The 24341-nt window shown below is 37.7% G+C and overlaps 2 protein-coding genes and 1 long non-coding RNA gene across 7 annotated transcripts in view; 2 read left to right on the forward strand and 1 right to left on the reverse strand.

Moving 5' to 3' along the window:
* The window catches only part of LOC127384945 (uncharacterized), a 63723-nt gene that overhangs the window by 38975 nt on the left and 407 nt on the right, over positions 1-24341 (reverse strand). For all 3 annotated transcript variants that reach the window (XR_007889539.1, XR_007889540.1, XR_007889538.1), the window contains exon 2: positions 8942-9079. This is a non-coding gene — a long non-coding RNA (uncharacterized LOC127384945). The remainder of the gene's footprint in view (positions 1-8941; positions 9080-24341) is intronic.
* On the forward strand, positions 155-6540 carry SFTPD (surfactant protein D). Its single transcript, XM_051620050.1, is given in 5 exon segments — positions 155-2332; positions 2334-2488; positions 3681-3779; positions 4414-4503; positions 5996-6540. Coding segments are annotated over 5 exon segments (912 nt in total). The 5' UTR covers positions 155-2144; the 3' UTR covers positions 6376-6540.
* LOC127384941 (pulmonary surfactant-associated protein A-like) lies at positions 6639-23947 on the forward strand. Of its 3 annotated transcripts, XM_051620052.1 has the most exons (7): positions 6639-8506; positions 14662-14758; positions 18526-18629; positions 21207-21360; positions 21951-21995; positions 22574-22651; positions 23385-23947. In XM_051620052.1, exons 4-7 carry the CDS (start codon positions 21222-21224, stop codon positions 23759-23761), a joined length of 639 nt encoding a protein of 212 aa, XP_051476012.1. In that variant the 5' UTR covers positions 6639-8506; positions 14662-14758; positions 18526-18629; positions 21207-21221; the 3' UTR covers positions 23762-23947. The 3 variants fall into 3 exon arrangements, with proteins under 3 accessions (XP_051476012.1, XP_051476013.1, XP_051476014.1); XM_051620053.1 differs by lacking the exon at positions 6639-8506 and having other exon boundaries at positions 14532-14758; XM_051620054.1 differs by lacking the exons at positions 6639-8506; positions 14662-14758 and having other exon boundaries at positions 18203-18629.

Below are 24341 nucleotides of genomic sequence, written 5' to 3' on the forward strand. Positions count from 1 at the left end.
GTAATCTGTCAGTTTAATAGCATTGTGTCCCTGAGTATTCTCTGTATAAATGTACTATCTGCTTTTGAGGAGCAGTTTTCCTAGTATTTTACTGCAAAAGGGCTGTCCCGTGCTGTCAGACTCTCGCGTTTTGGGCTAATGACTCAAGCCTCCAAGACTAGGTCTGGAACAAGGACTCCCTGCTGCCTCTTCTAGGATCCTTTCCCTGCTGTTACTTGCATTGGGTGAATCATGCCCTAAAGTATGTTTCATGGAGGAACAAAAGAATTGCCTGAGATCTATGTATGTCTTTAAACAGGAGCTCCAGAACTAACTGCTTCCGAAACACAGAACCTTAAAAGGCCTAATTCTGGTCCCTAATGAAAAAATATGCAACTGTGTAAGCCTTAGGACCTGAGGGCTGTTATTACACCCACACTTAGTGTGATTCTCCATCTTTTCATCTATGGATTGCAAAACCTGTTTTTTTCAATTTCAGCTCCCTAAAATTCCATTTTGTGATAAATTTGGAACAAACCAATGTTGGTGCAAATTATCATTAGTGTCTTTGGGAAGTGATTTCATTGCTAGGAAACTTTGCCACCAATTTGCCCAAGGTAAATAGGCACTTTGGCTCTCCTAGAATAAAGAATTGGGGTGGTCAACTTGGAAAACTTTGGAGGTAAATAGATAATAACTCCTGGCAGGCAATAACAACAAAGGTTTCTATGAGGTTGAATCTCTGCAGAGAGAGAACTTGTCTGAGAGCTTAACATTTTGTTTTCAAGTTTTCTTTTCTTGTGCCATAATTCTGAGTTTTGTCTTCCTGCCTTCATGAGAGACAGCAGCCATGTCAACTTCCCTGGTATTGGATAAATAACATAGTATAAAAATCCAGCAGAAGGAAATCCTTAGAGGGCTGTTAAGAACTAGCTTGAGTCCATGAAACTGGATAAGAAATATAAACCGGGATTCAAGTTTTGTTATACTAGTTAGCTAAATACCTTTCCTTGTTTTGTTTTGGTGCATGCCATTGTCCCAGATTTTCATGTGAGCCTAATGAAGGAAGTACAAAGAAGTATATACAAAAGTGGTGCATCTTAAACTCTGCTTTTTATGTTAAGGATCATGTTCTCATAGTAATATGCTAGTGATTATACATTAGATTGTACTTTTTCAGATGAAATGTGACAAGGAAAGCTGCTCTCTCTGGGTAATCTTTTCTGAAGCTTAAAATGAAGAAAAATAATTGAGATGACTAGCAAAATTCATGCTGGATTTTATTTTTTCTCCTTACCCCAATCTGTCAACCAAATGGTGCTTCCTTAGGCTTGTTTTCTATTTTAACTGTCGCAAACCGATGGGGCCATTCTCCACAAACTGGTAGAACTGGGAGAAAATAAGGGCAGCTGACAATGGTATATGGCTTATTTAATTTAAAAGCTTCTCAGCTCACATTTGTGGTAATTTAATTTCATGTTTTTCAGTTAAATGCAGAATACATGGGACATGATTGCCTCAAATTTCACCCTCATTAAAATCAAAGACAGTTACTGTAATGCAACTTGTCAGAACATCATGCAGATCTTAACTTTATGATATTACTGCCTTTTACTGTTCTGCTCAGAGGGGGCAACAAACTATTGCAGATCTAGGATCCAAGAGAACTTCAGCTCTGAGGTGTAATACTGAGGAAGAAATGTATTGTATTAGCATAAAAGTTCTGAAAGGAAAAACTGGGAGGCAATCAGATTATTACTACTTAAATGCACTTAAGCTTTTTGACCTTTAAGCCATCGGTGTTTGCTGGTAGAGGAGAAACTAGCAAGAGAAACAGCTTAATTTCTCCAAGCTTAAGACATACAGCAATCCTGACTGCTGTGGAAAAAGAGAGTCCCAGCAGAAATAAAATAGCTGGAGAGTTCAGGATTCATCCCAAACTGGAATGCTGTATGACTCATTTGGGATGAAGAGAAATGCTTTAAATTTAGACATACAATAACAAAACATTGCAATGGATTTCCAGCACAGATTATGGTTGTTGATATATCAGGTTTTCTCATTACACCTTGAGATGTTTAGATTCTTATAAGCTTGGCTATTCTTTTCTGATTTCCATACATAAAGATGCAGTCTGAGGCTAGATTAAATGGTTCAGACACTAAATGGTTCAAACTCTTGTTCTTGGTTTTTTGGCTGAAGATGGGAGTGTATCTCCTAGGCAATGTAGGCAACTCGCTTCTAGGCAACCCTTTAAAATTTTGCAAACAGAGAAATTTATGAAATTACTCTGTCTGATTTGTCACATATCTGTGGACTTAACAATGCCTCTACTTAATCCCTTCAGTGCTTTGGCTGTCACTGTTGATGGTAACAAGTTCCATTAACACAGATAAGACTGAAGAGAAAATTTATTCCTGCGCAGTAATTCAGTGCAGTGCTCCTGCAGTCCATGTCTTACCAGGCAGAGATGGAAGAGATGGTCCCAAAGGTGAAAAGGGAGAACCAGGTACAGATCTATGACCATTTAGCAATATTGTATTTTTGACACTTCTTATCTTACGTCTTTCATTCTTTCATTTTTTTACATCTCTCCTTTCTTCTGCCCCATTAACCTTTTGTAGGCTCATCACAATGTCAAGAAGCTGAAAATGCTTTCTGCATTGATTATGCTATTCTAGATACTTGGCTTTGAATAATTAAAAAACATGCAATACATTTTCACAGCAGCCCACAAAACAGAGATAAATGTAATAAGATTTTAATCTGATTGTACAATTTGTTCTCTGAATTTCCTACAATATGCTACTAAATTATTACTGCTTTTTATTTCCAGGGGCAAGCTGTCAAAATCAGAAATCATGCTTGTTTAGGGTTGGCTACATCATAACTTGATTTCTTCATACTCACTATGTCCCAACAACAGAATTCCCCCAAGGCATGATTTATCAGTTAGGTAACTTTTTTCATGCACTGCTGCAAACAGCAAATAGATCAGCAAGTGCTTTCTGTCATGTGGTAGATCCAAGTCACCTGTTCTCCCAAGTTGCCAAATCATAGTTTCTGTCCAAACAGTAAGTACATATGGAATTGCATACTTACCATATCCTGTCTGTTTTATCATGTCTGTACCACACACCTTGGAATTAGATATTTGCTTTTCAACCTCCAAGCAAACTCCCATCATTATCAATACCACTTCATATGAACCAACATAAACTATTTCAGTGACATACACTGATATTCTGAAGACATTTTGTGGACCATGCACCCTCAGTATGCCCTCTGTAACTTCATGGTGAAATAAGTGAAGCCAGCACTATGTTTCAACAGCTGAATTCAGAGGTATCCTTAATTTTATTATTTAGCTCATTTTCTAGATCATATCCTATGATGTGTGATTGGATTATCGCTGAAGTATATTGGCTTTCTGGTTTTAGAGCATGTGTACTTCTGCAGTGACATGAGACAGGATTTATTTCATTGGATTTTCAGTGCCATAAGTAGGTGTAGTAAAGAATTTTTCATCAAAGTAATTCAATTCCTGGCAAATTAAGCTTTCTGCAGGAACAATTAATTTTTCCTGAGATGTTTTTATTTTCCTGGGGGTGTATGGGGGTATAGTCTCTCTAAGCACTAAGAAAACACAGTGGGAGAAAGACTTAGAAAAAACATTTAAACCATTTTAATTCAACCTCTAGGACAAGGACTGAGAGGTCTACATGGTTCCCCTGGAAAAATGGGACCTCCAAGAATAAAAGGAGACTCAGGACCACAAGGAGAGAAAGGAGAATGTGGAAGTAAGAGAGAAATTCCTTATGTTTCTATAACCTAGTTTGCAACCTTTTAGCATAATTAAAAAAAAAAAAATATTTGTGGCAATGTCCAGTATTTTTGTAACATAATTTGAGGCAATATGTGAGTTCCAGAAGTGTGAGGAGCAGGAAGAAAAACTATCTGTTAATTGGAGATAAGCTGACCAACATATCTGGGGGGAAAAAAGTATCTGGAATGAGTCACTAGTTTATTGTTGTCTGTGAGTAAAATAACAAACCCTCTATCTCACAGTATAAACAGCATTTTTTTATTCCATTCTTTGCTCGTTCATGTGTTTTTTATGGCAACTTTGATTCATTTTAAAATGTTTACATATGTGTTTTGACTTTGAAAACTGTCCTTTTCCCTGTGAAGAGAAGATGACTTTCACAGCCCCGAGAATTCAAAGCCCACCCAAGTATTCATCCTGGTCAGGGATAAAGCTCTCACAGTTGGACAAATTCCCATGGAACAAATCTGCCATGTGGCTGTGGTTTCTGCTCTGGAAACCAAATAGCTCTCACATGGCAAGGGGTTACAGGAGAGCTAAGCATCTCAGAGGCAGTTCTTGTGTAGTAATTTTAATATAAATTACTAAATAATACCATTAACTCCTAGGTGTAGTAACTGATGACCTGCTGAGACAAGTAACTGCTTTGGAAATAAAAGTACAGATTTTGGAGGCTGAACTAAATAGATATAAAACAGGTAAGGTCCAATCATTGATTTGTTTTCTGTTGGCCTGGTAAAACGATTAATATGCTTGTGCTGGAGAAGGGACTGAAACAGTAGGTTCAAACAAATACTACAAATATTTCTTGTGTTGCTCATGGGAGATGGTCATTAATTAAACACTGTCTCACTGAATGCATCCTTCCTGAACTGACCTGCTAAACTTTAAGGATGACTTTGCCAAGATACAGGGCAGGAGCTTTGTTTCATGGCGTGTTTTCTGGATGTATGTGCTGAAAGCATTGTGTTGCATTTCTCTTACTGCCTCAGTTCTAGGTAATTTTCTGACTAGACATAGATTAGGATGCTGTCTGCCTGGGTCAGCAGTAAGTAATTTGTCAAGCAATACTGTTTAAATTTTTTTTTTAAAATGTCTCATCAGTGCACTGCTAGCCCCGGTACAAATGCTACATTAGGAAAAACACAAGGTCTATCAATGTTGAATTAATTTGGGAGGAAATTACATAGGCTGCAGTTTACCACATCACTAGCACCAGCAGAATAAAGTCATCCTTCCAAGGGGGTGTGTCATCCCTGGTGTTAAGCCTGAAAGTAACCTGTAACTGGGGCACAAAATAGATGATCACAGAGGCTGAAGAGCTGGTACCAGTATTCTCTTCAGCCATTTCCCTTTTGTCTTCCTGGGCTCAAGTATCAGCACCCAAAAAGGGCATCTGAAACTGCTAAGGGGGTTTTACCTGGCACAGGAGAGTAATGGGGATTCCCTGCCAGCAAGAGTATTGTGCTGGTACCATTCCCACAGCACCAGGGGAAAATATAAGTGTACATATGTCCCAGGTTTGTATCATTTTTACAAGGTGATAGACAGAAATGTGTTAAAGGCCATAAAACAACTTGCCTATTAAAGACAGCAACAGTGTTTCAAAAGAATTGCTGCTAGCAATTTTATCTGCTAAATGGACAAAAGCTTTGCTCTCCATGGACTTTTCATGAAAGCTTGCCAAGGATGTTATTCCTACTTCTCTTCAGATAATTTATATTTTCTGGAGAAATACTCAGTTTCCCAGGCTCCCTAAAGCTGTCTCTCTATTTCCTTTTTCTGCTGTGTTGCTTGTGATAAAGCTGACAGGTACAGAAGATCTCCTAATTGCAGCTAAGTTCCTTTTTATGATTTTAATTGATCTGTGATTTTTGCAATGAAACCTGGTGAGCTATTTTGTCATGCTTGCAATTTGAGTGTGAATTGCCTCAGATCCTGACTTTAGAGCTGTAATACTACATGAACTGGAAGCAAAAAACATTAGAACAAGACTTGTGATCCAGTTTCTTGTGAAATTCAGGCTCGATATGTTTAGGTGTCTATTTTGCTTAACTTTTGTTGACTTCTGTTGGATTCTGCCTGCTGCTTCAGCGATAGTCTGTTTATAGCTGGTTACTAGCTACTTCTGAAGTGCAATTGTGATATGTAAATATAGTATGATACAATTATGTTCACTTCTGTTTCTAGCTTTGATTTTGAAGAACATCAAGAGTACTGGTAAAAAAAATATTTGTCTCAACTGGAAAAGAAGATATTTTGACAATGGAAAATCCCTTTGTGTGCAAGCTGGAAGTGTCCTTGCCTCTCCTATGAATGAGGCTGAGAATACAGCTTTGAAAGACTTAATGAGGCCTTCAAAGAATGCTTATCTGGGGATATCTGATGAACAAACTGAAGGCAGGTTCATGTATCTGAATGGAGAGGCTGTAACTTACACAAGCTGGAAAGCTGGAGAACCAAATAATGTAAAAAATGAAGACTGTGTAGTAATACAAGACTCTGGAAAATGGAGTGACATTAGTTGTTCAGATTCTCATGCTTTAATTATTTGTGAACTCTTGAGTTGATTAATCCAAGAAAATCCAAAAGTTTTGCTCTCAGTTTTGTGGTTGATATAGTTTGTTCCCATAAGAGTGGTCTGGATTAACCAGAACCTGAGTGTGTTTATAATTGTTTTCTCTTTGCTATTCAGTTTTTAATCTCCTAATAAAAACCTGATTTATTCTTTTCAATCATTATGAGTTAAATTGTGTTTATCATAGTAGTAGTAAGGCTAATAAGTTATGGCATGCTCAGCAGGCTGGTTGTTACCTTCCTGTGAGTTCTTCATAAATGCAGCACGAGGAAAGCATTTTTTTATAATAATGAAACTAATGAAAAATTTGTATATATTCTGTCTTTAAGCTGAGCTGTAAACTTTAAGAGATTACTCTCCACATGTTTCTTCCGATATGTTCTTTTATCGTGTAAGTAATGGATAGTGCATAAGGTCCCACTATTTCAGTATTTAGTGAAATTTGCTCTTAGTGTGCTTTTACTGTAGTTCTAAAATTGACTGATTATGATCACCGAGAGCCTAGAGTGGCATTTGTCATCTGGGTACAGAAGTCCATTGTGCACAAGTGATCACTGAGACACAAATAATTTTGGTTTTCAGCTATTTTCATGCTGTGTTTTATATGTAATAGGCAAAGGAAATGTGCTGTGAGTACAGAGTAATATAACAGTAAAATGCCCAGCCAGGTTGTTTTGTGGGCAGCAGAAAAATGACAGGAGAGCAGGAATTTTTTTTTTGCAATCTGCAGGCAGTACAGGAAATATAGATCAAGATTTAGATGTATTAGAAATGTGAAAACTTGTCTTAAATACAAGAGGTTACTGATGAAATTTACTCCAAGTGGGATTTAGCTTAAACAGAACAGCAAAAGGCCTTACTTATGTGAATAGGTCCTTCTTGTGAGAGAAGTGATACCACACTGATTTTTGTTTTTTTAAATTATTTTCTTGATGGGAGCTTCTTTCATGTCAGTTGAACTACAAAAAGGTGAACTATAGACTGGATAACTAGGAATAGGTGAATACCATGACAACAAAGCCCAATAATAAAAGTTTGACAGTTAAGAAAAATGTTCACATGCAGGCTTTAAGGTTTTGACCATGGAAGTATGGAAGATTTTCAGTTCTTCTTCCACTTAGTTTAAGACATGGAAGCTAAGTACCTCTGTGGAGAGAAGAACTGTCTACACTGGTGAGTTACATGGACTCATGGGAACATAGGAACATATACAGAGGAGCATTTGGTGCCCCGTTCATCTGTTTTATAGCTATTATTTTAATTGCCTAATTCCCTGTCTACCTTTGTAAGTAATGACATCTCTTTTCTCTGCAGCAAAGTTATAAAGGTATAGCAAAAAAGCTATTACTGAAATTGGTGAAGAGTATGAATTTTCTAGAGAATTATTTATCTGCTGATCTGCATCATGTTCTTGTCACTACTGGCAACATATCCTTGTGGTTCTCAAGTGAACTGCATTACTTTTCTTCATTAATTGGTGTCCTGCAGCTATGAAAACAAGAACTTTCTAAATTTTGCCTGAAAGTTTTTAATCAGTATTTACTATATGAAAATGCAGGATATGGTGCAACATTTAAAAGACAGCTTTGGATTAATTTAGAACAAGAAAGAGGAATTCTAGAGGGTAGGTACAATCCTGTTGTGCTGCCAGATTTAGGGATCAGTGGTAACTCCGTCTCCAATGCATTTATTTGGAATGATTATGTAAGTCTGCTTTGAGAGTACATCCAAAAAACACTGTGGTATCTTTCGTGACCATTTCATTTGGAGCTGGACTAAGAGCAGTGATCTCTTATGCCCCAGTGCATCAGTCAGTAGGTTATGATGACTTAATTGCTGATTTGAAAAAGTTTTGCAGATGTGAACAGTTGTGTTCTTTCAACTGATTTTTTTTTTTTTTAGAAACACTATTCCTAATTGTCATGTCAGTCACTCACTCTTGGGAGTCCGGCTCTGAAATGTAATTTAGAATAATTTTTTTACATGATTTTGCCCAGAAAATCTGCAACATGGCTGTTGGAAACTTAAGAAGCTTCTCGTAACTTGATGTTAAGATTGTTTTTCTTTGGAGAGCACTACTCATAATTTAAATATAAATATATAAACTGCAAAGCTGTTTGCAGGTAAGTATAAAAATATTCTTATGCTAAAAACCCTGGGAGTTCACAAAAGCAGAGTGGGAGAACGTTCATATTGTATGCTCAGTTTCATACAGTCCAAAGTTACCAGATAAATAACTTTTTTACCAGGCTGTGTACATGAAAAGTGTATTTAGTCCCAGCAAGGACGGTGTAAATAGCAAATCCAAGCTGCTTCGGTCTGGTATCACCTCTCCTTTTCCTAGCATTGCCTGTCTTCTAGGTTTATCCTGGAATAAATGTTCCCAAAAGGAAAATTGTTCCTCAACTCAAACACCTGTGCAGAAGGAAAGCTGCTAGCTGCTCTCTGTGTAGAAATCCAATCTCGGCTCCATATTGCAAAAATGAAATTAAAATCCATCTCTGGTGGAGCTGCTTTACAAATGCAGCTATGTGAGTGAAAGTGTAGTCTGGACTTACCCCGTAAACTCTCCTGCCCTGAACTGTTGCTTGGAGAACAGAATAGCAGTGCTGAAATCTGGGAGCTTTGGCAAGCCATTGCATGGGAGCAGGCTGATCTTCTCAGACTGGACAAAGTCCACAGGGCAGGAACAAGACCTGGAAATAGAAAATTAGCTTTTATAAAGTCATAGTACTTGAAACTTTTAAACTCAGCAAGGTACTATAAGACGTGTCCTGAATTCTGACCTATCCCATCATGCATATTAGGGAGACCTTTCTTCAGGGACACCTTTATTCAGTAGGAACTGAAAAAAGAGAGTTTGAAATTGTGTTCTGTTATCTTTCAAGAGGCTTAAATCAGCATCCCTGATGACCACGTAGTTTTGCATTCATTATATACTAATCTTTATTTGCTGTTACACCCCTGATTAGAACCATCTTAGTTGGTGCTAATACATCCTCCACAGAGCTTCTGAGTAATTCAGGGTGAGAGCAGAATTTGTTAAATCAACTACTTGGTTTATCTTTCTAAAACATACACAATTTCAGGCTAAGTACAGGCTTAGAAAGGAGCTATTTGTGAAAAAACACAATCTCTGAAAAACTCTCTTCCTTCTTTTTATTTTTCAAGTGGCAATTTTCAGTGGGAACTACCAGGTGGAAAGAGGAAGCTATTTCAATCAGTAGCAACTTGCGCTTACTGCTTTATTTTTTTAATTACTACACATAAATATGGGGAAGATAATTAATTTATGCTCAGATCAGAGGACAGATGTGCCCTTTGCTGTGGCTTGTTTCCTGCTACAGAAGAAGGCATCACCCTCTTGTGTGAAACACATAGAGGAGAAGTGTTATACAGGGAAGTCTGTGGCTTTAGTACTACTAAAGTGGCTCTTCCCTTTGACACAGCACTTGGAGATCCAAGGAAAGAAAAATTATTCCAGAACTGTAGTTTGGCCAGTAATGCCCAGGAGAAGAAATAATGCAGGAGATCCTGGAAACCTAGGTACAGTCTCCTCTGTCTTTTGAGCTCTCTGCCAAACCTCTCAGCAGTAGCAGTATGACTGGAACCTCTGTTATCTCTGGGGAATGAATTTATCCTAAGGTACCTACAGTTAGATCTCTTTTTATGGCCTGTGACCCTAGTGATGTTTCAGACATTGGGAGCTTCAGCTGTTTAGATCAGTGCTTCAGGGTAGATAGTTGTGAGAGCTTTTTCCTGGCTGTGTGCTCTGGTTTGTTTATATCTTCAGCTGGCTGCACAGTCTGTCCCACAGAGCTGAGCTGCTGGAAGCTTCCGGCAGCTTTGCAGTGGAAGGAAGGCATTACTTTGTCTAACTGGTTGGTGTTCTCTTCCAGGATGTTTAAATAAAGACAAAACTTCAAGCAGCTGAACTAAGCACACAGAACATGAGAGCAGTAGTCAGCTCACATGTAGGTCTCTGATTTCAGAGTCCAAGCGTGCTAACACTGGGCTTTGTGGAAATGGGCCTGCATCAGCTCAGTGATGCAGCAGAATGAATTCAGTTTCATTGCAGCCTTAACAGAAGACATTACTACAGGGCTGCTAAATATGTGTATGTACACCACCTCATGACATTTAAAACCCCAGAGCTGCCCTCTGTTCCCGTGTTGCTTTGCTTTATTTCAGTCTCTTATTTAGCCTTTTGTTTGGACACTTAGAGCAATTGTATCATGATGAGCCCCAGTTGTTTACATCCCTCACTGTCCTACTCCGTCTGATCTTGCACTTGAACAAATTTCAGTGATAGAAAAGAGAAGGAAGGATTAAACCATCTGGGTCTGCTGCCTTGTTGCAGCTTTAACCATCAGGCTTTCTGTGCTCTCTTTGAAGAGCTCTGGACAGCATCTCTCGCCCTTCCTCCCATTTGCATTGTTGGGCTGCAGTGTTTGACCACCTTTGCCTTGTGCTCGAGATATGTACAAGAAAAAAATTAAAAAGGTTCTGTGCAGCCTTCTGCCTTGCCCTGGGAATTATTCCCAAGCATGGTTTTCATTCAGACTTTTTTGTATATATATACAACAAGGTGGGGCTAAACTACTTGAAAGCTGCTTTAGATGAGATGGACACTGTATTTCACCAAACGTAGTTGGGAATCCTGAAACCTTGTAATATAATAATGAATACATAGCTTAATTGCTTTATTATCTCCTACCTTGCACTTTATGGATCCAATTACATTTGTGCAAGGGTGTCCCACTTGGAAGTGGTCTCATCAGTGCCACTTTGCTTATAGCTCACAATCTTTTAATCCCTCTATGCTCTTACGCCCTCTCTACTTTGCTTAAGCAGCTGTATGCATTAATGGAAACAAGGTAAAGAGGGCAGAGATGAGAGAAGAGAAAAGCAAGAAGTAGTGATGCATTTTTAAACCTTTTTAGCTCTTTACCTTTTATTATGGAGAGCTACAGCTAAAGTGAAATAAAGGGGATATTAATACTACTTGCTAAACCTGTTAAGTAGATCTGTTATTTGTGCATCAAAAACTAGTGAAGTAAATACTATGTTGTCATTTATGTGCTGTTATTTTCTAGTACCTAGTACTTCGCTTAAAGCTGCAACTGCCAGCATTTGGAGAACCTCAGCTTTCATTTTCAAGACTCAAGTGCATTTATAGCTTTCAAGACTAATGGTGACAAGAGCTTAAAAGCCTTTCCGTTGAAAAGTTCTACAAAGTGAAAATGTTTGCTTGTTTCCTTTTAATTTCATGTTTTGAAGCCTATCTTAAATCAGAACCTGTATTTTTAACAAATGGGGATTGTCAGGAACAGTATGGCAGGACTCTGTATGGCAAGAAAAGCTACCAGCTCATCACACAACAGGAGTTGTAAAAGCTATTTTAAAAATGTTCCAAATGTTTACAAAGTTTAAGTGTGTTATAAATGAATTCACTGAAAATTGTACACCACACTCTGTCTTGAGTTACCGGGAACTCTCCAGTGGTTTTGAATGCTGCAGCTTTGAAGTTTATCTTTTTCAAATGCTCTCAGAATAGTTCTGAATTTGGCCCTTATTCTGGCAAATTGTATGAGGTGTTGAAAAGTAGAATAGTTTACATTATTTATCTTTTTACAGTGGCACAGTAAGTTACTCTGGAAAGGTAAACAAACATGAAAGATGAACGCTATTAGACACTTGAGCCCCATTTGTGTGGAAACATAGCTGGGGAAACAGATGCTAGAGAAATGCAATATACACTGTTTGCATGTATCACTGGTACTGAAACAGGACCACAATTGTTACATGCAGGTTTTGAAAAGCTAGTTTTTAGATGTTAATACTTAAAATCCAGTCCAGCTTTAGAGGACTGTCCAAGGTAAAAGTGGGTATGGACTGACCTTGTCAAAGGGACTCTCTGGGAACTGAGCAGGCTGGGCTCTGCACAGGGTTGAACACAAGTCTGAAAAGGCACAGCAAGGAAGAACCTATGTTGCACTCATTTTCTAACTTGAACACCTGAGATTGCCTGATAAGACAGCCAAGCAATGAGACTACTTTCAAAATAAGCATATTTGAAGCACTCTTATGGAGATTCCCTCACCCAAGAAACAAGTGTATTCCTGCCTGCCAGATGCTTTATAGAAGGAATGCTACAACCTGCTTCCCTGTCATGAATCTAGACAAGAACATTCATAGAACAGGCAAGTACATGACTGGCGACAGAAGTGAGAAACCACCGAGGCTTTCTGAAGATTATAGAAAGGCAGGAAAAGGCAAAAGAACTGAAAATATTATTAACAGGACAAGAGCTGCTCCTGTAATTTAGCATATTTATCTGAGGCTACTTATCTAGACTTTTAGGTAAACTTCACTGTACTTGTGGCATGTGAGATATACGGATGTGATATTTTTTAAAAAACAATTTGAAAACAATTTAAAACAATGTAGCTGATTATTTTAGTTCAGTACTTGTTTGGAAGCTCTGCTAAAATGAAAAAAACAGTCAACAAAAAAGGGTACCCATAGTCGTGCTGCTGCTTGTATTTCCCAAAGAGTACAGACAGGCCAGCAATCAGCACCATCTTTCATAGTCACTGTTGGGATCTGAGACAAAATGAACAGAGGTTGCTGTTCCTGCTTTTGTACTTCAGATGGAAAGGATAGTGGAGAATATACACAGTCCATTGTACAGGTTTGTGTATATTTGTCATGCTTAGCAGAATGGAACTGGAATCTAATTAATCTAATAGTGCTAATCTTTCCAGTTTTGAGTATCAATTTTCATATTTTATAAAAAGAACAAAAGGCTCTCAGTGTAGCCCAGACTCTAGTAATAACAGGTAAAATGGTGTAACAGGAGTATAGTTTTAGCAATGATGATCTAAAGATACAAACATGGCTTGTTCGCAGGGAAAAGGCATATTTTTATTAGGGTGACAGACATGGCACTTAAGCTTTTATTTGGGATGCAAAGAATTTCTGTGCTGCTATTTTTACTATGTCAAGATGGTGAAAACATGAGTCCTCACTCTTCAGGGAGCATCTTTACATATACTCTGAACCAATGAAACAAGCTTTGCAAACAAAGCCACCTTGGTTTGAAATAAGCCATACTTCTGTTGAAAGAATCCTCTCAATTTTAATATATTCACTTACCTAATTGCTAATTATGAAGTAAAATTTTCCTCCAGTTACATCTTCTGTATTATCTCTGTTAATAAATTAGTGGGTTTGGTCATATGTCACTATTTTGGAAAATCCAAACAATTTGAACAAGCTGTGTTTGTTTTCTTTAAGAGTTTGACTTAGAAAGTCTTGCAGAGAACTCAGCAAGGAAATTGGCTTGTATTTTAAAACTGTAAACATCTTCCAAACATCAATAACCTTGTCAGTCTAAGATTTTTGAAAACTTAGTAATAAACAAAATTTCTACAGAAAACTACAAAATAACTCTCTATTTGGGCTCCAGAATATTCTGTTCTGGATGCTCAGCTAGAGTTAGGGAATGAAAGGAAAAGGGTTTTAATAAATAAATATACATAGGCAAGCCTTTCGTTCTCTTAATGCCTTAGAGGAATATTCCAAGAATATTTCTATGCTGAAGCCTCTGCAATAACTGCACCTTATATAGTTTCAAGTCAGCTCAGGGATCCATGACAGGGAAGGAGATGAATCTGCTTTCTTGTGCACTTCAGCCTCTGGCCTTCCCTTGGCACCTCAGTGCTCTCGCTGTCCTGCCAGCAGTACCAGCACAGCCGGTTTGAGGCTGCCAGGGCCCTCGGGGCAGGGGCTGCAGTGGCTGCAGGCAGGGCCACCTGCCTGCGCTGCCCTGCGCTACTAAGGTGAGGAAGAGCATGATGCGGCCACGGAGCACAGCAAGGGGGGCTCCAGCCCCAAAGCACCCCTCACTGCTTCTGCCCGACCCACGCCATCCCCAGCGAGTCAGACCCAGTCCTCTGGAGGTCATGCACAAAATTCCCGAATTACAGGAGCTGGGTTTCACCGGCCCAGGCAGTAGCTCTCCTCACGGAAACTGATATAATGACATTCGTTAGTATCTGTCTTCTACCAAAGAGGTACAGAGGTTTCCTCTTTCTTTTGCACCACTTAGAATGTAAAAAATTGCCATGACAAAAGAAACAGATTCAACATATTAAGTACTATATGCTTCAAACAACACAATCAGTTAAAACATACCATTTTGTATTCAATGTCCTGAAAAGTTGTGTGCAAAATGAAATTTTGCAATACCTATTGTCTTAATTTTCCATAACAGCAATAACAACTGTGATATGTGGTGTTTCCTGGGAATTCACTACCAGTTGCAAAGCAGCTTCATTTTACTGTGACCATCAGACCTTCACAGCAGCTCGGTGAGTTCATTATTTTCATTTTGAACTCTGTATTTTATGTCATGTGTTTTCAATAACAAGTTTCTCTCAAGAACTTTGAATTTCAATTGCAAATAAAATATTGATGATGCTTTTGGATATATAGGTATAACACTTATCAGTGATATAATAGATGGGCCATTTCCCAGCAATAGCAATGTAATAACAGCCTAATAGGATTATAATTTTTTTTCTATCTGCAGGCTAGATTATCTTTATTTTAAATTGATAATCAGGGCCCGCTGGCTATTTATAAGGGCAAGATAATAATTGCAAGCATATGTTTCCAAGGCAATGTTGGAGAGTGGCTGTTCAGGCATAAAATGCTTCTTATTATCACTTTTGATAGGAGGGACATGGCTCATCCTCATGTGGATACCTCTATGATTACTCTCTGCACTATTTTCAGTTAAAAAAGTGTAATATTTACTCCATAATGAAACTACTAATTGATACTGCAATGGGTAATTTTGTTGTGTTCCTGACCAAGGATTAGGAATCACCTCCCATACTGTTGTGCAGCATTTCCATAGAGGACTACAAGATACAAGAAGGAATTACTGAGTTGGCAATACACCCTACAGGATAGAAAAGGGAATAGGTGCACTGGAAAAAAACAGGCTTTCTCAGTAATTTGAGGTATAGCATCTCTCTAAACTTTAGTTTGTCTAGCTGTGAAACAGGAAATCATTATTAGGTTGTGAAGACAGAATGAGATAATATCTGTGCTTCTCTTTCTTTGTATAAGGACAAGACATAAGCTGATTACAGTATGGTTAAATTTCTACTGAATCTGGAGAGCGAGTACGGGAAGAGAGAAAGGGAAAATATTCGTCCTGTGCAAAGGAAGGACGAGGGCTGTGTCTAAAAATCTGCCACATTATGTCAAAGCAGAAGCTGCTTGCTGCCTTTGTTTTAATGTGCTCTAGTTGATTTTCTCCCATTTCTTCCCAAAGCATAAGAAATAACATTTCAGTCAAAATTACTTGTCTAGCACCGTTTTTCAAGCGGATGGTTTGCTAATGTCCTGTAGTATGCTGTGTATCTGTAGTTTAAATCAACTGTTTCAAGTATGAGAGAAGAAATCAGATACAGTCTGAAAACAAAGGACAAGTAGTTCTTCTATTAACATAATTTTAAGGTTATGAGGTTTTGTCAAGAGAGAACCATGGCTGTTTTTTTTTAACAAAAGCTCTGAAAAACCTGGTGACCTTTTTCTTGATACTATAGTTTTGAATTTGCTTTTCCTAGAATGGAAAATCAACTGAAAGGGTTGTATTGCTTGAACCCGTCTCTTTCTTTTTTTGTCTTAGGCTACTTTTCTGTACTTCGCAAGAGCAATGCTATGTGAGGGCTATTCAGTATCATCTGGTAGAAACAGCTCTTCAAAATTCACTACCCCAAGTTCCTTTCCCCGACTCTGCTGTCCTCTCTTTAGGAACCTATTCATCCATGTTCAGCATTTCATCTCCTCCCTCTACCTGATTACATGCAAACCCCTGCCCTGGGATCCATTCCCTAAAACTACAGTGTATTAAGCTGACAGCACGTCACTGATACTGTGTTTGTTCATAAATATAAATCTTTCATCAGCAATTTCATTCTTCCTGTGAGATGCTTATCCTCAAGATTAAGTGACATAAGTCTAGAGTACACACAGCAATAATACAGATTTTAAGACCTAACCACAGCAGAACTTGTGTTTGTTCAATAACACTGTTGTAAGGTACCATACTCTCTACATTTTTCATCCTGTTCCTGCATCAATGCACTGTAAACTAGAATAACAATGATTATCAGTGGGGTTTTTGTTGACTTTCTCATGTTTATTGTTTGAATTTGTCTCAATAAAGTTAAACCACAGGTGGGTAGGAGGCATCACTTTACCCATTGGATTGTTTCCTTACTCTATAGGTGACATAATGTAAATTCCCTGTATTTCTGATGAAGGCTTAAGGTGATCCTTAGCAAGTCTTCTTCAAACAGATTTACAGGCACCTAAGTCTGGATTATTATAAGAGCTTTGGGAGCAGAGCAGACAGAGTACAGTAGAAATACTAAACAAATACAAAAAATTAATGTTGTTTTGAACAAGGTAAAGATGGAGAGTTGACCACACCTGCACACCACACAGACGCTGTGCCAAGGACAAGCTCAGAGAGCTGATACCAGGAACTTGCAGCACAGTGACACATTTAAGATTATTGTCTTGCAGATTGCTAAGTAAAGTAGTATGGCTGTGCAGCACTGCACTGGATGTCAAGAAGTGCAGCATGTATTTGTGCAGATTGGGCTATGATAAAGTTGTTAGTAATCAGCTCATGCCAAAACAGCGTGCTGAGCAAAATGGATAGTTCACCTTGTTCTCTGAAAATTAGAGATTTTAAGTCTATATAAAATTTGTTGTGGTTTTGACACTTGAACTAACTTGACAGTTAGTTTTCTGGTTGGACTAGATGATCTTTCGAGGTCCCTTCCAACCCCTAGGATTCTGTAATTACCTTGTTTGAGATGGCTCCTATATAAAGAAATAATTTTTCTGGATCCACAGTGTCTTTGAAAATCAGATTCCCTTTTTTTTTAACTTCAGTACAAATCTGCAAAGATTTATGTTGTTCATGTATTAAAGTTGCATGTATATGCATGGGGAGTTTGTATGTGGGCAGTGATACTGCAGAACAGTATTAGCCATTACAACTGTTGCAGGGTTGCCTAGAAACTGGATTTAGATGAGATTGTGTTCTGGGAAATTAGATTCCTAAGAACCTGGGCACCTAATCATGTAAAACATTACTTCCCAAAATCTGGATCCATGAAGTTCCATCTTATCTTGCAACTGCAGGTATTTTTAGAGGTGTAGGTACACCAGAGGTCTGCTGCCATTCCGAATGAAATCACCCATCTCTTGGTTGTGCTGAGTTGCCTGGTATCTGTACTATTCACAAATTACAGGAGGATTCAGAAACAAGGTATTTTCCCTGCTGGGTACTATCTAATCCATACCTGGTGGGCTTAGAGGTTTTGTAAATTACTAGCCTGCATTCAAAGCTTTGCTGCATGACATACATTTGCGGGTGTTAATTGATCATATTCTAAAAAGGACACTGGTATTTCCTCCGTTTGCTGTTTGTTTTGGTTTGTGTTGTTTTTTCCTGAGGGAGGACAGACCATGGTGAGTACTTTTAACTGCAGGACAAGACTCCCTGTTGGGAATGGAACTGGATTTAAGTTATTAAGTTACTTCTAAGAGGGATCCTAAACATATCTCCTTCTAGTATTTCCTCTTAGCTAGGTCAGCCAGTTGACATTAGACCTCTCTCTAGTTGTTGAGCAAGGAGCCTAAAGATATTACCTTGCAGCTGTGAATTCTGCTGGATAGAAAGACCCTCTAGTTAGGGGTCATGACAAAACTTAAGCACTTTTAGTAAAATGCAAATGAAAAGTAGAAACCATTCTATCCTTAACAGACCACAGTGTAAATGGCTAAAACAGACAAAAGCTGTAAAGCAGAGATATTTCTGTCTTACAGATGAGGAACTGATGTGTTGGCTTGCTGAGGTTCATAAGAAGTCTCAGCTAGCATCAAACCTAAATGTCCTTACAGTAGAAGGCATCAGAACCAGAAGAAAGATACTCTCAATATGCCAATCTTTCTTGCTGGGAACTGGAGGACCAAAGCCTCTCTTCTCTTTTTTATTTGAATATGTTGTCCATTTGAGGATTTTGTGCATCGGTACAATTTTTTCCAGAATCCATCTCCGACCAAGACAGGATAAGATGTACTCTGCATGCAAAAGAGACCAGATGCTCACAGAAACATTGAGCTTATACACAGCTGGAAAATCGTATTAAAGTAAGTACTTGACTTGGGAAGCTAAGTTCAGAACTCTGATTATCAGGTCTCTATCTGGAAGGTAATGTGCTTCCCTAATTAACAAGTGCACTTTTCCTTCTGCAAAAACCACTGGTGGTCACGTGCTATTTCTGCTTTCTTAAAACAAGAAAAGATGGTTACAATAGCACTTAAGGTCACCAAAAGTTTCTTTAATTTTTTTTGTATACAATTTGTATGTGTATACAAATCTGGATTTATCTGTTCTAGATTAGTCTTTTTTCTCCAGCTTTGGCCTCTTATTCTTATAAAAGAGAAACTTCTCAATGTTTACAATTGTTCTCAGTATTTGCATAACAAATGTTTAAGCAAAACTAAAAAAGCTTGTTTGTGCCCTCAGTATCCAGTCTCCACCTCTGCAGTGACATTTAACAAACACTACACTGTATAAAGGGGACTGGTGCGAACTCCTCTTTCATTTATCTTTGAAGCAGAAGGGTAAGTTGAATTTCCTTTTAATGAATCACAAGTAACTTCAGCTAGAAGGCAAACCTGTTCCTTTTAATTTCTGTGGTCATATTTACATTTAAAATTAAATTTTACTTTATTAGTATTTCTTTATTTTGCTTACATCAACAATTTTTCTAGATGAGGAAATGCCTGAAGGACACCAGATTGTAATGACTGATGAAGGTCATTTAGACTCAGTTAAAACTGAAGAGCTGTTTTTTTCCATTTTGCTATATAACCGATCAGGACTCTGACTCTGCATCATAATCCAATTATGAAGTGAATGCAGTAGTCCATTCAAATGTAATTCCCTGAATGATCAGTACCAGATGAAGAGTACCTGTTGTAATTACATTTCCTTATCTCAGAGACATAAGTATTCCCAGGCACCTAAGGTAGGTTTCTGTCAGAGGCTTTAATAATCTGCTCTCTGAGTCATTGGCCAGCATTGCCAGAGGTGTCTGCTAGACTTCGAGATAGCAAAGGACAAACAACTTGAGACACTTCAGATTGAACACAGAAAACTCAACTGCACTTTTAATACATCACGTGTGTTCTTATGTGGATTTGAAATTTCTATTCAAGTGGAAGTTCTTGACTGTGAGGAATAGACACTGCTGTTACTTAAATAGATTCTACATGCAGTGAAATGCTGAAATTTATAACATAATATTCTTTTGTTCAAGGGTAGAAATCACTGAACTAATTTGAATGAGACATTCCTCTAGATAAACAAGTGAACTTTACCTTAAAAATAATTGATATTGATGTTAAAAGCCTTCTGTGATAGATCTGCCTGGAAGTTGTAAACAATACCTTTGTAGGTATTGCTCAGCGTAGTTTTATTGTATCCATTTGATAAACAGTAATAATAACAAAGTGATACTTTGATTCTGCTTGGCATGTATGCTTCGAAATAAATTCCTTTTTTTAACTGAAGAAGTGAGGTGTTAATAATCTTGCAGCACACAAGCTGACCAAGATTTTATTCTAATGCGTAAGTGGAGCTAGATTTAGAATATATTATGTGTCAATTAAAATTATCTTGTTCATTCTGAGTTTTTTCTAAGGATTCACATTTTTGAGAGTGTAGTACATGATCCTCTCTAATATACGCCAAAGAAAAGTGAAGTCACGGGTATTAAGTTATAGAGTATGTATGAGAGTCAACCCATCAGGATCATCTCATTAGAAAGGGATACTCATTCTGGCATCTTGAACCTTTCTTTATCTCTCACTATTTTAACTGAATGATGGCAGTAACCAGCTGTCTCCATGCCATAGTGTCTTATAACCATGCAGTGTTACCAGTGCTGATACCCATTGGCTGCACTGTAAACCCAAGTTCCATAGTTTCAGAGTCCTTTTTAGTCATGGTATCTCAGCATTGAGATGATAACCCTACTTAATGTTATATCTGAAAGGATAAAACAAGATGAATAGGCATACTACCAACCAGCAAAAATGCATTTCTACAAGATTAACTGACATTTTCAAGCTTGTGGAATTTTGTTCAAAACAAGACAGGAATGTCAATTGAGCTATAAAATTTTGCCCATGTGTAAAAAGTTCAATCAGTCTGCTTATTTCAAAGATATGTGCTTAAATAGTACTGTGCTTAAAGAGATTGCTAACTAGCTCCAAGCATCACAACCACCGCTGGAACAGATTGTGCCTTTCATGTTGGTATCGTATGCTTGTTTCATTCAATGATTATAGGCCTTACAGACAACTAATGGCTTAAGCCTGATCAGTTACATCTGAGCCCATCATTTCTCAAGGATTTATCTAGCAAACAGTCAATAATAGCAAAAAGAATAATTTGTCTTCACTACTCCCAAATGTGTTGCTGTAATCCTGTAATGAGCATACCAATCTGTATCAGTTTAGAAACAGCTAGGCAATGCTAGCAAAATAAATCTGGGAAATATCTTATACCTAGACTATAGACTTAAACAAGGAAAGAATGTACATTTCAAGAATGGACAAATGGAGAGGGGGAAAGTAAAAAAAGTGATAAATTATATAAGCTAATGCCTACAATTCTTACAGAATCATTGCCTGACAAAGATGTGTGTTTTCTTACAGCTGGCCTGAGCAATCATGTTCCTTTACTCATCCTACATGCTCACAGCTGCTTTGCTAGTGACTTGCCATGCACTGCATCCTGGAAATAATGAGATATCTGGTATCCTGAGACTACCTGGAAGAGTTGGTCAGGAAGTACAATCACATCTACTAGGTAAGTAAACTTTCCTATTTTGCAACAAATCGTTGTTGTGAAGGCTGCATGAATAAAAACAGCTAAGACGGAAGGACATGTCCCCTCAAGGAAGCAGCTGCATTAAGCAGAGGAGGAAAAAGTGAATGGAGGAAAGGGGCAGTTCAGGGTTTTGTGGCTTTTTTTGTAGAATATAGGTCTCCTCTCTCTTCTGGGAGAAGAGGGGAAATTAACAGGTTATAAATACTTAAATGTATAAATATATATACCTTTGTAGTGCTTTTCCATTTACTTTCTAAAGGGAATTGCTTCTTTCACAGCAGAAGCATTTTCCTTTTTTTAAGTATAAAGAAAACTTTATTCCAGTATTTACAAATGTAAATAGAAAGGCTTCTGACATGTTTCTCTAGTATTCAAAGAAGGTATGTGGAAAAGTAGCCTGGTAAAGAACACTCTGTGCACTGTGTAATTTTCCTTCTATCTAGAAATGCCTTCTCTGGGTCCATTACCATGGCTAAAGCACTATCAAAATTATTCATAAATGTAACACATTTCAGTTTCACATTAAGTTCTCAGACAATTGGAAAGAAAATTTTGCTTCTCTTTTCCAGGTCTTGTAAGACCTCCTGGAAGAGATCGTCGTCCTTGGCTGCCAGGTAAGAAAGGAGAAAAAGGGGATATTGGACTACCATGTGAAAAAGGCTGATGCATGTCATGTTCTGTCAGTCAAACAGACTCTCTTAAGTGGGTCAAATATGTTGGTTTTTACTTACTGTGAAGTGCAGTAAGATTTGCAATACGGAAACTTGGTGAGAGGGAGATGCAGCCTTATTTTGTACTTCTACACTGCCACTTGTTTTAATTGAGAATAACATGAACACGATTGTGGGAGCACACTACTAACTTTATTCTACATGTAGAATCTTTGTTACCCATAAAAATTTGTATGAAAAAGACCTCTACCCTTATGGAGAGTTATTAGAATTAAATGAATTCTCTTTAGCAAAGCCACTTCCACAGATTTGACAAACATTAAGGTTCAACCTAAAAGAAATAATTTTCTTCTGTGCAGAGGGGAATTATCAGCATATATATTTTATGTCACATGATGTTAAAAAAATACACATTGTGTGCTAGTTAGTTTTGGAAAATGATTAGTTTTATCCAAAGAAGTGTTCCTATCAGCAGAGCCTAGTTTTGCTTGATTATGTATAACTTATTTTTATTCATGTAGGTCTTCCTGATTTTCTGAACACTGAACTGCACAAGATTTTAGTACATTTGAAAAACCGACTTTGCAGACTTGAACGGGGTAATTTTTTCCATTTTTACTTTCTAAGCTCATAGTTTAAAGTGCAATAGGCAAAATTAATTTTAGAATCATGACTTGCAAGAAATAAATCACACTTGAAAACGGTTCTACATCCTGAAGCTCCCATTTTCTCATCCAAAGCAGAGGAGAACAGGACTAATTTTCCTGGAAAAGCAGATTTGTGTCAGGAACACTAATGTGCATTTATTCAAATTTGATTAAAAACTACAAAAAAAATCCAAGTAATGTTGCACTTTCCACCCAGATTCATGGGAACACCTCAGCCTTGTACCATGTCAGTAACCTTTTTATCTTTTAGCAGTGAAGTTGTTAAAGGTGGTAACTTATTTTGTACTGAGAAAGAATTCACAAAAAATATCATTTATCTGTTTCACTGCTCAAATTTGAAGCAAATTGATCCCCTTTAGAGAGTACACAGAATATAATAGGACCGATTGTCTATGTAGCAAATGTTAGTGGGGTATCCTTGTCTTGGAGAAGACAATGACAGATGGTGACAAACACCGTAACGCTATACTTAGTGAACTCGTAATATTTCGAAGTTCTTTATACCTCTTCATCCTTTAGGCTTATGCTTTCTGTCCGTTCCCTCCTCTCTTCCTCTTACCACAAAATTTTCTTTTCATCTATTGATTTCTCTTCCTTTGCTTTCTTATCAGTATGCCATAACAAATTTTAAAAGCTAACTAGGTTTTTTCTTTTCACATTTTAGTGCTTGTTTTTAGAGGGAAAATAAGTAAAGCGGGAGAGAAAATATTTGCCAGCAATGGGAAGCAAGTTGATTTTGCAGCTGCACTAGGATCCTGTGAAGAGGCTGGAGGAACTCTTGCAACTCCCAGAAATGAGGCAGAGAATAAAGCCATTTTAGATATTGTGAAACAGTATAAACGATATGCTTACTTGGGCATTAAAGAGGGTGAGACTTCAGGTCGATTCAAGTATATAAATGGGATGCCTCTGAACTACACCAAGTGGCACCGATATGAGCCTAATGGCAGAGGGAGCGAAAAATGTGTAGAGATGTACCTGGATGGGAGCTGGAATGACAAAAGATGCCACATGGATCGCCTCACAGTTTGTGAATTTTAAAAAATGGCCTTTCTGCCACCACAGGGTATGGAGACAATGAAATCTGCTGCATCCTAGGTTTATGCAATTTCTGCAACTATTCTATGTCAGAAAATCTAAAATTAATCATATTACGGTATTTTTTTGTCCTTAAGAAAATGCCAAATGTGATAGGTGATTAACTTAATTAAAATGTGCCTAATCTGATGTGTTTCTGTCTTGTGGAGGGTTGGGAATAACTCAGAATTCGTTTTTGATGGCAGACTATCTCTGCAGTGTGCCTTTGTAAAGGTTAGAGGAAAATCCCAAAGTTTGAGTTGGGGTATTGGGAAAGTCCAAAGTTAAAATTGGCCATGGCTTTGCAGTGGAAGCATTTAGTAGTTTTTGCCTCAAAGAAGATGCACATAGGTTGGCTTTGCTGGAGCAACTATCGTCTCAGGTTTTGTACATCTCAGAATTATAGGGCTTGTATTGAAGCAAGCACTGATTCATACAGCATCCATATTTAACTTCTGTTTTATAAAAATATCAACACTACCAGTAACAATTCATTTTCTTAGTTTCAGAAGCTACTATCTATCAAACACTAAGATAAACATTG

Source organism: Apus apus, chromosome 4 (assembly GCF_020740795.1).
Source record: "Apus apus isolate bApuApu2 chromosome 4, bApuApu2.pri.cur, whole genome shotgun sequence".
In the NCBI taxonomy this organism is placed as follows: domain Eukaryota; kingdom Metazoa; phylum Chordata; class Aves; order Apodiformes; family Apodidae; genus Apus; species Apus apus.